Consider the following 16,574-nt stretch of genomic DNA (forward strand, 5'->3'; position numbering starts at 1 on the left):
TCACCACTAGCAGAAATAAAAGTTATTACCAGGGAATTCTACTTGGATGAAAACCCTATACTTAAATCCTCCCTTCTACCCTTCTTGCCTTATAGACAAAAAGTTTATTATTTAAAGAGATGTGTTTTCGTTTTTACTCCAGAACTTTATTGACCAATAATTCATGCAGCACAGCATGCATTTAGAATAAAACCAAACAATTTGTAGTAAAAAATATTTTCTTTATTTCAGATAAAAAAAGATATCAATATTAAAATCTCTAAATGATTCTAAGAAACATTTCTATGTTCAAACCTTAATTTTAACAGACTATACCCTACAATCAATGTGAAAACCATTAATAGGGTGACAGAAAAAATTAAAATTAGATATATATCAACCAATGACATTATCTGTTACTTAATTAATGCATTTCTAATACATATGCCAATCTAGAAACAATAGCAATTAACGGTTCTCATATGCTTGAATAAAAGATATCATCTTTACCAGATATCTGAAGCAGTCCCGCTCTTTATCTCTCTCTCTCTCTCCACGTGTAAGGAAAAAACCAAAGTCCCAGCTTTTTTTTTTCTTTGTCTGCTTGCCGTTTTATACCCTAAAAATCCTTTGATCTAAAGTAACTGTATTAATTCTGTCAATACATCTTTTTTTTCTTTTCTTCTAACAGTTCAGAGACAAGATACTACGCACTCCCCACTATCCTAGGAAGCTTCATGTGCATTTTAATTAAAGTGAAAGGGGGCCCCTTTCAACTAGACAGATAAGATTTAGCTTTTTTCAAAGCTCTTCCTGTGAATCAAATGGTTGAAGCTCCCAAGGCCATAAAATTCAAAACTTTAAACTTTCCTTTCCCACTACCGATAGGGATTAGCTGTAAACAGCTCTTCTCAAGGTCTGTAAAGGGGGAGAAGAGGGGACTGGAATTTTTCCAGCAGAGGCCTTGACTAATGCTATGGTTTCTCTTATGGCCTATTGATTACTGACTACACTGAATATAGGTAATTATCAATAAAGCACAAAATAACATATTTTCTGACAAAACCTTCGGGGAAGGTTTTTCCCCCGCGTGCTCATTATAGGGATTTTCGCAGATTTCGCCTGGTAGGTCTTCAGCTCCTTCGGGGTCCAGGCCGGGCTTGGGACATCAGCAGTCCTTTCATGGTGGACGGTGCCCAGGCAGAGAGTCCACGGGACAGGGTGCTGGTCGTGGAAAACCTACCCAGTGAAGCCAGGGTCACCCATTCTGTCGTAGAAGCCGTCAGAAGCAGATTGTCAAGCTTCTACGCGGAGTGGGAAAAGATTACCTCAGACCGATGGGCCTTGGAAGTTGTCCAGGATGGTTACTCTCTCGAGTTTTCGCGCCCGGTGCGGGAGGCCTTTGGGGAGTCTCACGTCACTTCGCGGGTCAAGTGCGAGGCAGTACAGGGAACTCTACGATGGCTGATCGATCTCCAGGCCATTGTTCCAGTTCCTCTGGCAGAACAGGGCAAGGGACGGTATTCAGTCTATTTTGTGGTTCCCAAGAAAGAGGGCACCTTCAGAAGGCGTTTGACAAAGTTCCTCATGAGAGACTTCTAGGAAAAGTAAAAAGTCATGGGATAGGTGGTGATGTCCTTTCATGGATTGCAAACTGGCTAAAAGACAGGAAACAGAGAGTAGGATTAAATGGACAATTTTCTCAGTGGAAGGGAATGGACAGTGGAGTGCCTCAGGGATCTGTATTGGGACCCTTACTTTTCAATATATTTATAAATGATCTGGAAAGAAGTACGACGAGTGAGATAATCAAATTTGCAGATGACACAAAATTGTTCAGAGTAGTTAAATCACAAGCAGCTTGTGATAAATTGCAGGAAGACCTTGTGAGACTGGAAAATTGGGCATCCAAATGGCAGATGAAATTTAATGTGGATAAGTGCAAGGTGATGCATATAGGGAAAAATAACCCATGCTATAATTACACAATGTTGGGTTCCATATTAGGTGCTACAACCCTAGAAAGAGATCTAGGTGTCATAGTGGATAACACATTGAAATCGTCGGTTCAGTGTGCTGCGGCAGTCAAAAAAGCAAACAGAATGTTGGGAATTATTAGAAAGGGAATGGTGAATAAAACGGAAAATGTCATAATACCTCTGTATCGCTCCATGGTGAGACCGCACCTTGAATACTGTGTACAATTCTGGTCACCGCATCTCAAAAGATATAATTGCGATGGAGAAGATACAGAGAAGGGCTACCAAAATGATAAGGGGAATGGAACAGTTCCCCTATGAGGAAAGACTAAAGAGGTTAGGACTTTTCAGCTTGGAGAAGAGACGACTGAGGGGGGATGTGATAGAGGTGTTTAAAATCATGAGAGATCTATAACAGGTAGATGTGAATCGGTTATTTACTCTTTCAGATAGTAGAAAGGCTAGGGGGCAGTCCATGAAGTTAGCATGGGGCACATTTAAAACTAATCGGAGAAAGTTCTTTTTTATTCAACGTACTATTAAACTCTGGAATTTGTTACCAGAGGATGTGGTCAGTGCAGTTAGTATAGCTGTGTTTAAAAAAAGGATTGGATAAGTTCTTGGAGGAGAAGTCCATTACCTGCTATTAAGTTCACTTAGAGAATAGCCACTGACATTAGCAATGGTAACAAGGAATAGACTTAGTTTTTGGGTACTTGCCAGGTTCTTATGGCCTGGATTGGCCACTGTTGGAAACAGGATGCTGGGCTTGATGGACCCTTGGTCTGACCCAGTATGGCATTTTCTTATGTTCTTAAGTTCACTTTTCATCCCATTCTGGATCTGCAGATGGTTAACAGGTGTTTGCGAGTTCCCCTTTTTTCGCATGGAGACGTTGAGAACTGTGGTCGTTTCTTGCGTCGTTAGACCTCACCGAGGCGTATCTCCACATCCCAATTCGCCGGGCTCACCAGCCGTTCCTCCGCTTCAAGGTGATGGGCCAACTTTTCCAGTTTCTAACTCTCCCTTTCGGCCTGGCGACGGCTCCACATACTTTCACCAAGGTCATGGTGGTCGTAGCGGCATTCCTGTGCAAGGAGGGAGTCCTTGTTTACCCATATCTCGACGACTGGCTAATCTGAGCAAAGTCTCAGGAGGACTGCGTAAGGCCGGTTCAGAGGGTGATGCTCACCTTGCAGTTGTTTGGCTAGGTCATAAATGTCCAGAAAAATCATTTGGAGCCCACACAGTCGTTGGTCTACTTGGGAGCGCTCTTCAACACTTTCCAATGCAAGGTTTCTCTGGCAGCGGACCGTGTAACAAAGTTGCAGCATCAGGTCCAAGCCCTGCTTCAGAGGAAGAATCAGACTGTTTGGCATCACTTACAGGTTCTGGGATCCATGGCCTCCACCTTGGATTTGGTCCCGTGAGCATTCGCTTATTTGCGTCTATTGCAGCGTGTGCTGTTATCGCAGTGGAGTCCTTACAGAGTCCAGAGTCAGTCTGTCATGGTGGCTTTCACACAGCAAGCTGGAACACAGGGAGTGGACTTAACCACCCAATTCAGAGGGTCTATCTCCACGGATGCCAGTCTATCCAGATGGGGTGCAGTCTGCCTCAACAAATCCGCCCAAGGGCTTTGGTCTCCAACAGAGAAATTCTGGTCCATCAACCGCCTTGAGACGAGGGCTGTCCGGCTGGCCCTATGAGCATTTCTTCCTCTGGTCAGGGACACAATGGTTCAAATGTTCTCAGACAACGCGACAACTGTAGCTTACATCAACCGACAAGGCGGGACACGGAGTCTCGAAGTGGCATTGGAGGCGAGGCTATTGTATGCTTGGGCGGAGCACCATCTCAAAGGAATCGCTGCGGCTCATGTCGCGGGCTTGGAAAATGTACAGGCGGACTTCCTCAGCAGGCAACAGCTCGATCCGGGAGAGTGGGAGTTAGCTCCCGAAGCATGGAACCTCATTTGCGCCAGGTGGGGCATGCCTCAGTTGGATCTGATGGCAACTCTAGCCAAAGCGAAGATGGAGCGCTTCTTCAGCCATCTTCGAGAAATAGGCTTGTAGGACTGGACGCTCTGGTATGTCCGTGGCCCACGGGCATTCTTCTCTATGCCTTTCCTCTCTGGCCTCTCTTCGGTCGGCTTCTACGACACATAGAGCGGCATCCAGGCAGTGTAGTATTGGTGACTCCGGAGTAGCCGCGTCGCCTGTGGTCGCGGAAATGGTGCGATTAGCCTTGGAAGGTCCTCTACAGCTGGCGCATCTTCGATAGCCTTTGCCCTTACTATGTCACAGGGGCTACCGGTGTCATTGGCCAGCCCCTGTCACATGGTAGGAGCACAAGATTGCACCAGCCGTCCATTGCTCCACAGGCTAAACTTAAAAGCACAGTCTTTAATCCTCTGACAGCTGTCAGCATCACCTACAAAACGAATTCAAGCAGGATTTCCTGAAAATTTACCACAAGATCCCTCCCTCGTGATGCTCACAGCTGTCAGAGTCCTAATAAAATGTATAGATCAAAATCCTGGGGGAATTCTCCCTGCATCCACTGCAACTGGGGTTGTTCAGGTAGCCGTTCATATCTGTGATTGCTCATCAGTGAGGAATCTTCCAGATACTCCAAGGGTGGGGATGGAAGCGGATAGGTGTCAACAGCTATGACGGTGGTGGTGGACACAGAGGAAGGGTTCTTTCTGCAGAAAGGCGTAATAAATTGCACGAAAAAAACAGGCAGATAATATCAGGGCTAATCCAACAACAATGAGGAGTATACAATAAGCAATTTTCTTTCCCAGACCCCGAACAAAGAACCAATACCCAATGTATTCCAGTCCCAATCTACTGTCATACCACCCACCCTTAGTTCAATGACCTGATTCGCTAATTCTGAATGTAGGTCAATGTAGATACAGATATCAATGTAGATACAGCAAAAGGTATTTATGACTTGGCACACTTCTCCTCCTGTGATCAATATGTCCAAGGCCATATAATTGTTCAGGACCATCCCAGATAGAGAGGAGACTTTTGCTGCAGAGCATGATGGCTATACCACTTCGATTAGCAATGTTTTCAACAATGAAAAAAGGTTAAGAACAAAGGTTTCAAGTTCAGTGGCACCCAGGCTCAGGAAAAGGAATCAGACAAATGTATCTCAATCATTCTATCATAAGGGATGATGAAAACTCTTCTTTACTCGGCAGTGGGGATGAGTATTGTGATGATTAGACGAGGGCCAAGTTTTGTCGTGATGATGAACCGAAAAACGAGGAATCACATGGCCTAGAGTGAAATAATTAGTCATGCTGGCCTGCAGTCTTTTGAAAGTCCTACTCCCAGTAACAAAATAGAGACCTTAATGTTGCCATATAGTTCTAGCACCCCTGCGATCACAGAAGTAGTGAGTCAGTTGGCCCCTTCCTGTCTGTGTTTTATCTTTGGTATCATTGTCCATCCTTACATAGGGGTCATCTATTTGGGTCCAGTGTCTGAAGAACATGGAAAGGGGTTGCAGCAAATAATTTGCCAGTAGAATGCAGTTGGTGGTTGTGTTCAACAAAAGCAAATAGATGGACTGGAGACTCCTTCCGGAGTGGTGCTGGGCTGTCTTTGGGTAAATGTCAATGGGAGTCAGAGAAGACCAGTTCACATAAGGCCCAAAGATAGGACTTTGAGGAAACAACATCTGAAAGGTAGAATTCTTTTGCCAGACTCAATCAATAGAGACATTTCCATCAGAATAAGCATAAAGAATATTCTTGCTCAGTTGATAGTCATCAGAAGTATTAGTAGCTGGAGACGTGGAGCAGTTGAGCCACTACTTTCTGCCCACCCATCATCATCAGAACTGCAGGAGCCACTAAAACATCTTGAGCCCTGAAGGGGGGAGTAGTCTTTGATCTCCACATCATTGCAAACCACACCTAATATACTATTGCAGACTGCAATAATTAATGGAATGGTAATTGATAATTTGACAAAATTCTAATTTTATTTGGCTCTAGTACTCTGATAGAATGACATCTGTCTGTAGAGACTTAATAGATGATTAGAAAAAATTGCTGCTCATTGTATCTTAGGCTCAACAGTATCACTTATTCATGTCTCTCTTTATTGGACTCAGTGGATAGCAGGTGGAACTCGAACATTATACAAAATTCTTGCTCACCCTTTTTGCTCAAGTAGGTTTTGAACTCATTTGGTTCCCAAAGTTTCTAAGATTCTTCTTGTTTGTTAATACTGCTCAGCTCACCATTGAGTACTATGGGGAAAGATTTCTACAGGTCAAAATCCAATGCATTTTAATTTTACATTTGATTACTCTATTGCAGGAGATTAATCATTTCTTATCAGTAAGTGTTTGCGATTCACTGCCACTAACCAGGCTTGAAGGACTGAATGATCTAAGAAAACAGCTGGCACAACATAAAGATCAAATGAAACAACTTGTGAAGGAATTCCAAGGTAAAAAGTTTCACAAACATGGTATTTGTTTATTTTATATGGATCTTCATTGCTTTCCTGTTTTGAACCTGTTTTGAACCACTAATTGCTCAGATTGTTGAAAAATCATCTCAGACTCTACCAAATGCTCTGAAAACCTCCAACAAACTGTTACACAATTTGTATAATATAAATATATATATATATAGTAAAATAAAGATAAAGCTTCTGTGATTTGCCCTTCATCAGCTTATTGACTTTGTGATGAGTCCCATTTTCTTTTCAATTTAAATTCTGAACATATTGCTTAAAACATGTAACTCTTCCATATATGTAATATATATATACCATTGTGTCTCTATGGTATTTGTAATACTATCATTTGAAAAGTTTAAGGTTCTAACACTAAATATTCTGATTTTTGTTCTTTTAATATTAATACATGAAAACTTAATCAGTAATACCCCAAGACTGATTTCATATCATTTATGTGGATTGCTGAACTGGGATTATCTTGGTGCATAAAACTCCAGTAGACTGCAGTATAAGGAGAGTGAACCATACCACATGTTTGCACTTTCAGTGTTTTCTTTCTTGATCTAAGCAGAAGGCAAGAAATACTGTAAAAAAGACTGGCATAGTTGTAGCTCAGTGCAGAGCCATGCTATTGGTTCCTGTTCAGTCCTTAACTCTGGCTTTTGCTCATTGGTCTGGTGAAGGCAGAGAGCACTGCAGAGTTGGGACTCAGCCCATAGCATTTCATCTTTCGCTGATCTAGGACATTTGCTAGACATTTAGGACACTTAATGAGTTATTTATGTTCCCCCAGCTCACCTTTCTGATCACAGTTCTCAATTAACAGGTGATTTGTAGAGGGAGATGGGAAGCAAGTTGTGTTATAGTGGGAAAATACTGTGAATGATCATCCTGTAGAGACAAAAGTACAGAATACCCATGTCTAACACACATGCACCAGCAGCTATGTGATTATGAAGAAAGTGGCAAGAAGGGCAACAGGAGGAATAAGAAGTTGCAGTATTTTGGAGAGGGATCATGCATGATGTCAACATGAAGAAGGGATTCAAATGAATGTGGAGGGCTGTTGGGACAAACTTAGTCTGGATGTAAATAAATATATGCAAGTTGGTAGTACTAGACTTAAAACACACACATACAAATATAATATTTCTGTTCTCAGATCACAGGAAATTTAAATGCATGCATGTATGTGGATCACATGATCTACATTACATATGTTGGCAAAGTAACATCTAGAAAACTCTCTTGAAAAACCTGAGCATTAACAGTCAAGTCTCATGTGACAGGGGCCCAACTGCTACTCACTGTTGATTTGTGCTTTGTCCAAAAATGTTTTTCTTTGATTTTTTTTTTCTTTTAAGTATATCTACCGTGTTTCCCCGAATATAAGACAGCGTCTTACTTTCTTTTTACCCCCAAAAGTCCCACTATGTCTTACTTTCAGGGTATGTCTTATATTGGAAAAAAAACCTGAGTGTTCAAAAATAAATTATTTTTAAATACCTGTCGGAGGGCCGCGTGGGTCCAGGCGGCTGGCGGCGGGAGCCGGGTGGTCGCGTGTTAAATCTAGGCCGCGGGCGGGTGGGCGCTTGTTCCAGGCGGCGGGGGGGGGGGGGGGGGGGGTGGACGCGCGTTAGTTCGAGGCGGGCGGCGGGTGGTCGCGTGTTAAATCTAGGCCGGGTCGCACAGGCCCACAGCGCCTGTGCGACCCCTGCGATTCGGCACTGGGGGCTGCCGGTGGGGGCTGCGGCAGTGAATGAATTCATTCATCCAGACGGAGGAGCCGGCTGCTTTCGCCGCTGCCGGCTGCTTTCGGCTGCCGCTGCCGGCTGCTTTCGGCGCTCAAGGCAGTTGTGCGCTCAAGGCAGTTGTGCGACCCGGCCTAGATTTAACACGCGACAACCCGCCGCCCGCCTCGAACTAACACGCGTCCACCCGCCCCCCCCCCCCCCCCCCCCGCCGCCGCCGCCTGGAACAAGCGCCCACCCGCCCGCGGCCTAGATTTAACACGCGACCACCCGGCTCCCGCCGCCAGCCGCCTGGACCCACGCGGCCCTCCGACATGTATTTAAAAATAATTTTTTTTTGAACACTCAGGTTTTTTTTCCAGTATAAGACATACCCTGAAAGTAAGACATAGTGGGACTTTTGGGGGTAAAAAGAAAGTAAGACGCTGTCTTATATTCGGGGAAACACGGTAGATATACTTAAAAGAAAAAAAAAATCAAAGAAAAACATTTTTGGACAAAGCACAAATCAACAGTGAGTAGCAGTTGGGCCCCTGTCACATGAGACTTGACTGTTAATGCTCAGGTTTTTCAAGAGAGTTTTCTAGATGTTACTTTGCCAACATATGTAATGTAGATCATGTGATCCACATACATGCATGCATTTAAATTTCTTGTGATCTGAGAACAGAAATATTATATTTGTATGTGTGTGTTTTAAGTCTAGTACTACCAACTTGCATATATTTATTTACATCCAGACTAAGTTTGTCCCAACAGCCCTCCACATTCATTTGAATCCCTTCTTCATGTTGACATCATGCATGATCCCTCTCCAAAATACTGCAACTTCTTATTCCTCCTGTTGCCCTTCTTGCCACTTTCTTCATAATCACATAGCTGCTGGTGCATGTGTGTTAGACATGGGTATTCTGTACTTTTGTCTCTACAGGATGATCATTCACAGTATTTTCCCACTATAACACAACTTGCTTCCCATCTCCCTCTACAAATCACCTGTTAATTGAGAACTGTGATCAGAAAGGTGAGCTGGGGGAACATAAATAACTCATTAAGTGTCCTAAATGTCTAGCAAATGTCCTAGATCAGCGAAAGATGAAATGCTATGGGCTGAGTCCCAACTCTGCAGTGCTCTCTGCCTTCACCAGACCAATGAGCAAAAGCCAGAGTTAAGGACTGAACAGGAACCAATAGCATGGCTCTGCGCGCCTGTGCGACCCGGCCTAGATTTAACACGCGACCGCCCGCCGGCCGTCTCGAACTAACGCGCGTCCACCCCCCCCCCCCCCCCCCCCCGCCGCCGCCGCCGCCTGGAACAAGCGCCCACCCGCCCGCGGCCTAGATTTAACACGCGACCACCCGGCTCCCGCCGCCAGCCGCCTGGACCCACGCGGCCCTCCGACAGGTATTTAAAAATATTTTTTTTTTTAAATGACAGGTACGTCTTACTTTCGGGGGATGTGTTACATTAGCCGACCCCCCTAAAATTCCCACTACGTCTTACTATCAGGGGTGTCTTACTATCGGGGAAACACGGTAGTTAGACATTTCAAACCATTTGGAAATGTTCTTTTTTGGCCACTGTCTTGTTGACCACTCTTCCTTGATCACAATAGGACTCTGTACTTCACAGAATTACACCAAACAAGGCCCATGGCTCATTCATTCATTTTTCTCATTGTGAAGTCAAGGAGGAGGAGTAGCCTAGTGATTAGAGCAGCGGGCTATGAACCAGGGAGACCAGGATTCCAGTCCCACTGTCGCTCCTTGTGACCTTGGTCAAGTCATTTTACCCTCCAATTGCCTCAGGTACAAACTTACAGGGTCATTCATCAAAATGCGTTATGGCATTAACTCGTGCAATAACGCATTAACGCACGTGTTAACACCATAACGCATGCAATAATAACGCTAGTGCATGGCGCGAATACAAATTTTGGGAAGGGGCAGGATTAGGGAGGAGTTTGGGCAGGCTTTAAGAAAATGAGGGGCAATATCACACGGTTTTAATGCCAGATATAACTACACCTTTTTCCTGACATTAAGCTGTGTGATATTTATTTATTTATTTATTATTTTGTTATACCGAGTTTCATGACTAGAATCACATCAACCCAGTTTACAATTAACAATGTGTGTAAGGTAGAGAGTAACATAGTAAGCAATATTCCCAATTCAAACTTCTAATACAGAAAACAATATTATGGATGTGAGAAAGTTACAATAAAACAGGGAAAATTAACTAGGATCTGGAAAGGGGGAGAAATTGAACAAAGAAATATTTACATTTTAGTCAATTGCATCAATTAATATAATTGTATAGCAAAAATGAATATATATGATACAGTTGAAGGACGATAATATGGTGCTGTGTAGTTGGTGGATTCTTATTTCAATCCAATTTTTGAATACGTGCTGATGGGTGGAGGATTTAACCAAGGCCTGGGAATGCTTTTTTGAAAAGCCAAGTTTTTAGTCTTTTCCTAAATGTTAGAGTACATGGTTCTTGTCTCAAGTCAGCTGGGATAGAGTTCCATAGAGTTGGACCTGCTGAAGAGAAAGCTCTGAGACTGAAGGATTTATGTTGGTAGGTTTTGGCATGTGGAACCTGAAGTGATTCTTTGTAGTATTCCCTGATGGGTCTGGCGGATGTGTGTTTTTTAAATGGGATTTGTAGGTCGAGTTGAGTGTGTTGGTGGATGGCCTTGTAGATGATAGTGATGGATTTGTACATGATTCTGTAGTGGATCGGTAACCAATGAAGGTCTTTGAGAATAGGGGAGATGTGGTTGATTTTCCTGGAGTTTGTAAGGATTCTGGCTGCTGTGTTCTGTACCATTTGTAGTGGCTTGGTATAAGAAGCTGGGAGGCCTAGTAGTAGTGAGTTGCAATAATCTAGTTTGGAGAAGATTATTGCTTGCAAGATTGTTCTAAAGTCCTGAGCGTGGAAAAGTGGCTTTATTCTTTTCAGAATATGTAATTTGTGGAAGCAATCTTTGGTGGTTTGGTTAATGAATGGTTTGAGGTTAAGACGGTTGTCTAAGATGGCTCCTAGGTCTCTTACGTGAGCGGTTTGAAGGAGGGCTGGTGGCTTTGAATGTGTGTTGTTGTTTTCCGGTGATATGAGCAGGTATTCCGTTTTCGAAGCATTGAGGACTAGGTTTAGGCTGGTGAGGAGATGTTTGATTTCTAATCAACTATCCCAGTATTTCATTGTTTTCGAGATTGATTCTTTTATAGGGATCACAAACTGTATGTCTGCAAAGAGGAAGTGTTTCAGGCTTAATTTTGTGAGTAGTTGACATAGCGGTAGCAGGTAGACATTAAAGAGCGTGGGTGAAAGCGATGAACCTTGCGGCACCCCTCGGTTGGAAGGGTGATATTGGGATTCTGTATTGTGAATTTTGACTCTATATCCTCTGTTTTCCAGGAAGGTTTTGAACCAAGTTAGTGTAGCACCTGTCACTCCTATGTTTGCCAGCTGTTTTAGAAGGAGGAAATGGTTGACGGTGTCAAAGGCCGCCGAGAAGTCAAGGAGGATTAGTAAAAATGCTTGGCCTTTATCAATTCCGGAGAGGAGGAAGTCCGTGAGTGATAGGATTAGCGTTTCGGTGCTTGCGGCTTTGCGAAAACCATATTGGTTTGGAGACAGAATACTGTTGTCCTCCAAGTAGTTGGATAGTTGAGTGTTCACCAATTTTTCCATAATTTTGGCTATGAATGGGAGGTTGGAAATAGGGCGGAAGTTGTTGGGATCACATGCATTTAGATTCGGTTTTTTTAGGAGGGGTTTGATTGAGGCTGTTTTTAGGTCATCTGGGTAGATACCCTGGGACAGGGAACAGTTTATGATTTCGGCTAGGGTTTTTGATATAGTATCAGGGATGAGAAGAAGCATTTTGGAAGGGATTTGATCAAAAGGGTGTGATGAAGGTTTCATTATCTTCAGCACCGATTGTTTCTCTGTGATTGTGATGGGTTCGAATGCGTTAAGCTGAATGTCTTTGTTTGGGAGAAGATATGTGTTATCAGGAGAGCTAGTGTTTGGTATCAGCTGATTGAGGAGGTCAGAGATTTTTTTGTTGAAATGAAGAGCCAGTTCGTCTGCTTTAGTCTGAGATAGTTCAGGTGGGATATCTGGAGTGATGGGTTTAGTGAGACTGGAAACGAAGGCGAATAGAGCTTTTGAGTCAAAGATGAGGTGGTGAACCTTAAGGGCATAGTAGTCTCTTTTGGTTTTCAGAGTAATGCTCTTGTATAGGTGGAGTGTGCGTTTGTAATCGGAGAGTGAGGCCGGTGAAGGGGCTTTGCGCCATTTTCTTTCTTTCTGCCGAAGTAGGTGTTTGAGATTACGCAGTTCATCATTAAACCAGGGTTGTCTTTTGGAAGCATTTGAAGTCTGTTTTTTGGTTGTCAGGGGGCAAAAAGTGTTTGCTACTGATTTTGTTATTTTGGACCAGGATTGGAGTGCAGAGTTTGGTGTAGAAACATCGATGAGTGGTAGATCTGAGGCTAGAAGTTTGCTTAGGTGTTCCGAGGTGCAAGGTTTTCTGTATAGGAAAGAAGGTCTTGAGTCGAGATTGGAGTCTGGTCGTGGTAGAGAAAAGCTGGTGGAGATTAGAGAGTGGTCTGACCATGGGACTTGTTTACAATCTGGTTGTTTTGTTTGAGAAATACTGGAGTTTGTAAAGAAGAGATTGAGCGTGTGGCCTGCTTTGTGAGTGGGTTTGTTGATTTGTTGTTTGAAACCCATCGCTGACATTGCGGTGAGGAAGGCTTCACAGTTTGTTGAAAGGGGGATTTTGTCAACATGTAAGTTGAAGTCACCCAGGATTATAGCAGGGAAGCCAAGGTTTAGGTGCAAAGTTATGGTTTCGAGAATAGGGGAGGCGTCGGACTCTAGCAGGCCTGGAGGGGCATAGACTAGAAGGATTTGGAGATATTCTGATTTGAACAATCCTAGTTCTAGTTTGGTAGCTGTGTTGATAGGGTAGTGTGTGAACCTTAGGGATTTTTTGGCAGCTAAGAAGATACCCCCTCCTCTTTTTTTTTTGTCTTGGGATAGAGAAAAAATCGTAAGTCTGTGTTGGTAGTTGGTTAATGAGGGCGATGTCGGTGGATTTGAGCCTTGTTTCTGTTATGGCGCAAAAGTCTGGGGTTGTGTCCTGCAGTATGTTGTTGAGTATTAGTGTTTTGTTGGTAAGCGATTGGGCGTTAAATAGGATGATGGTGAATAGGGTGAGACCTAGGAACTGTGTGGTGGGGGAAATCATGATTGGGATGAGGGATTTGTAGGTGCGTGGGCGGTAGTGCATTGTTGGCCTTGCGGACTGGTAGCTGGATGTAGGCTGGCAGCTGCTGGGAGGGTTCTGGATGAAAGCTGCTGGAGGCTGGATGGGTGCTGGATGAATGCTGCTGGAGGCTGTATGGGTGTTGGATGAATGCTGCTGGAGGCTGGATGGGTGCTGGATGAATGCTGGATGATGGGTGCTGGATGAATGCTGCTTGAGGCTGGATGGGTGCTGGATGATGGGTGCTGGAAGCTGGATGGATGCTGGATGGGTGCTGGATGATGGGTGCTGGATGAATGCTGCTTGAGGCTGGATGGGTGCTGGATGAATGCTGGATGATGGGTGCTGGATGAATGCTGCTTGAGGCTGGATGGGTGCTGGATGAATGCTGGATGATGGGTGCTGGATGAATGCTGCTGGAGGCTGGATGGGTGTTGGATGAATGCTGCTGGAGGCTGGATGGGTGCTGGATGAATGCTGCTGGAGGCTGGAAGAGGCAAGTAAGTTGGCTATGTTGTGTGTCAATGTTGAGGCGAGGGATACTGTTGGAGGGGCCTTAGTTCTAATTCCTGGGGCTCTCCAAAGGGCGCACTAAGGGGCAGGCCCCTTAGGTCGCACCCCTTTGGGCGCGTGACGCCCAGCGCGCGACGCCAGAGGGCGGCAACGCGATTTAAAGGCCTTTTTTTTTTTTTTCCTTTTTCTTTTTGCGCCCTGATAGGTCTAGTGCCTCTCAGGGGGGCGTGGCTGACTCACCGTGTGGGTCCTGCGGTTCCGTCTCCTTTTCCTTCTCTTTATTTTATTTTTTGTTTGGTTTTCCTTTTCCTGCTAATTTCTGATGCCTCCTCTGCACGGCTCGCGGGATTGCGAGCGGGCTCTAGCCCCGATTGGGCCTCGGGAGCCTCGGCAGAGGAGGAGACGGGCGGCGGCCGATGCCGGGAGCTGAAGAGAAGAGGTGTGCCGGAGGGCGGCAACGCGATTTAAAGGCCTCTTTTTTTTTTTTGTTTTTTTTCCTTTTTGCGCCCTGATAGGCCTAGTGCCTCTCAGGGGGCGTGGCTGACTCACCGCGTGGGTCCTGCGGTTCCGTCTCCTTTTCCTTCTCTTTATTTTATTTTTTTGTTTTTTTGATATGCCCGAAATGACCATAACACAATTCACGAAAAAGTTTTTTAATTGCCTTCCAGCCATTTCTGGGCTTGGCGTGGAGTGGAGAAGAGAGAGAGAGAGAGTGAGAGCGCCTCTGGTGAGGCCCTCACAGTGTGCAACAATTTATATGCCTATAGGAGGGGCATCTAATAACTTGAGATGAGGTGTTGGTGGTAGTTTAGGGTTTAGGGGCCAGTTTTTCATGTAGAGTGAGATGTACGAACAGCAGAATAACCTCAGTGAAGATTTATTGTCATTTAGAGTGAGGAAAGTCTCACAAAGATGACATTTTCTACTATATTTTCTCACCCTACTCTCTCTAATTGTTTCTTAGTTTAAACTCTGCACTGTCTTCCACTGCCCAGGTTTTATGCTCCCTGTTTAATGTAACTTTACTTTCTACCTTGATGTTAATTGGTTTCCCCTCAGTTACATTGTAAACCGGTACGATAAGACCTAGTCTTGAGCATCGGTATAGGAAAAGAAATTAAATAAATAAATAAATAAATATGGTACGCTGTTATTGAGTCCATCAAGCTAGGGTGAGAGAACATAATAGAAATGTCATCTCTGTGAGATTTTCCTCACTCCAAATGACATCAGATCTTCACTGAGGTGTACTGTGTTGTTCGTTCATCTCACTCTACATGAAAAACTGGCCCCTAAGCCAACACCTCACCTCGAGCTATTAGATGGCCCTCCTATAGAGATATAAATACTTGACTACTATGAAGGCCTTGTAGATAGGTGTTCTCTCTCTCTCTCTCTCTCTCTCTCCCTCCCTCCCCCCCCCCCCCTCCCCACAAGGTGCGAAATAGGTAATATCGCGGGGTACAAAAAGTTTACCGCACCACGCAATACTAGTGATGCGAAGAACTATGTTACTGTGTGGTGCTGTAAATTCTAAAAATTACCCTAAACGTGCTCCTTTTTCTTATCGCATTTTGATGAATCTGGGGTTAGATTGTAAACCCTCTAGGGATAGGGAAATACCTACAGTACCTGAATGTATTCCGCTTTGAAGTGCCGAAAAGCGGAATGTAAAAAATCTATAATAAAATAATTCTGTAAAAAAACCTCTTTGACTTTGCTTCTGCTGTCTTGCACTTGCAGCTGTCCATGGGCTTACTAGTAATTATTTTATTTTAGACTTTTTATATTTTGCTTTTTGGCACTTCAAAGTGGTTACATTCGGGTACTGTAGATATTTACCTATCCCTAGAAGGCTTACAATCTAAAAAATGAATTTTAAAAGAGATTCATGTGCACAAAAGAGCAGATGCGCACACAAATAGCATATATTAGCATAAGGGTTTTTGGTTTTGTTTTTTTTAAACCTGCACATACATGTGCAGGTGCTGATGTGTGAATAAATTTGCTTGTCTAAAAAAACAAAAACCTGGGTTGGGGGTTCCAGGGTGGGACCAACATGTATTTGCATAAGTTGCATTTTTATAACCTGCAAACGCAACATCTATATCATAGTTAACATAGTTAATATACATAGTTAACATAGTAATGACGTCAGTAAAAGACCAAAATGGTCCATCTAGTCTGCCCAGTAAGCTTCCCAAGGTAGCAACTGCCGCTTCATGCAGGTTACCCCCATGTTTCTCTTAAGGTAGTAACTGCCGCTCTGAGCAGGTTGCCCCCATGTTTCTCTTAAGGGTAGTAACTGCCGCTCCGTGCTGGTTTAGCTTTTTTATTTATTCCCATGCTTTATTTATTTATTTATTTAGAATTTTTGTATACCGACATTCTTGATACAAATATCAAATCAGATCGGTTTCCATTATAACAGAACAGGCGCGGCTAAGGCGATACATTATAACAAGGTGTCCGAACAATAGAACGTAACTGTTGTAACTGATTGAATCGAACAAAGTTAATAAACATAAACAGGATGGCTAGACGTAACCAAAGAATTAAAAGGAACAA

At 43.8% G+C, this 16,574-nt stretch overlaps 1 protein-coding gene across 1 annotated transcript in view; it reads left to right on the plus strand.

Annotated features, from left to right (window-relative positions):
- Positions 1 to 16,574, plus strand: part of ATM (ATM serine/threonine kinase) — a 586,955-nt gene that overhangs the window by 358,367 nt on the left and 212,014 nt on the right. The window contains exon 32 of the mRNA XM_029602465.1: positions 6,304 to 6,436. Within this exon, the coding sequence (XP_029458325.1) occupies positions 6,304 to 6,436 (133 nt within the window). The remainder of the gene's footprint in view (positions 1 to 6,303; positions 6,437 to 16,574) is intronic.

The sequence above is a fragment of the Rhinatrema bivittatum genome, chromosome 5 (genome assembly GCF_901001135.1).
Source record: "Rhinatrema bivittatum chromosome 5, aRhiBiv1.1, whole genome shotgun sequence".
In the NCBI taxonomy this organism is placed as follows: domain Eukaryota; kingdom Metazoa; phylum Chordata; class Amphibia; order Gymnophiona; family Rhinatrematidae; genus Rhinatrema; species Rhinatrema bivittatum.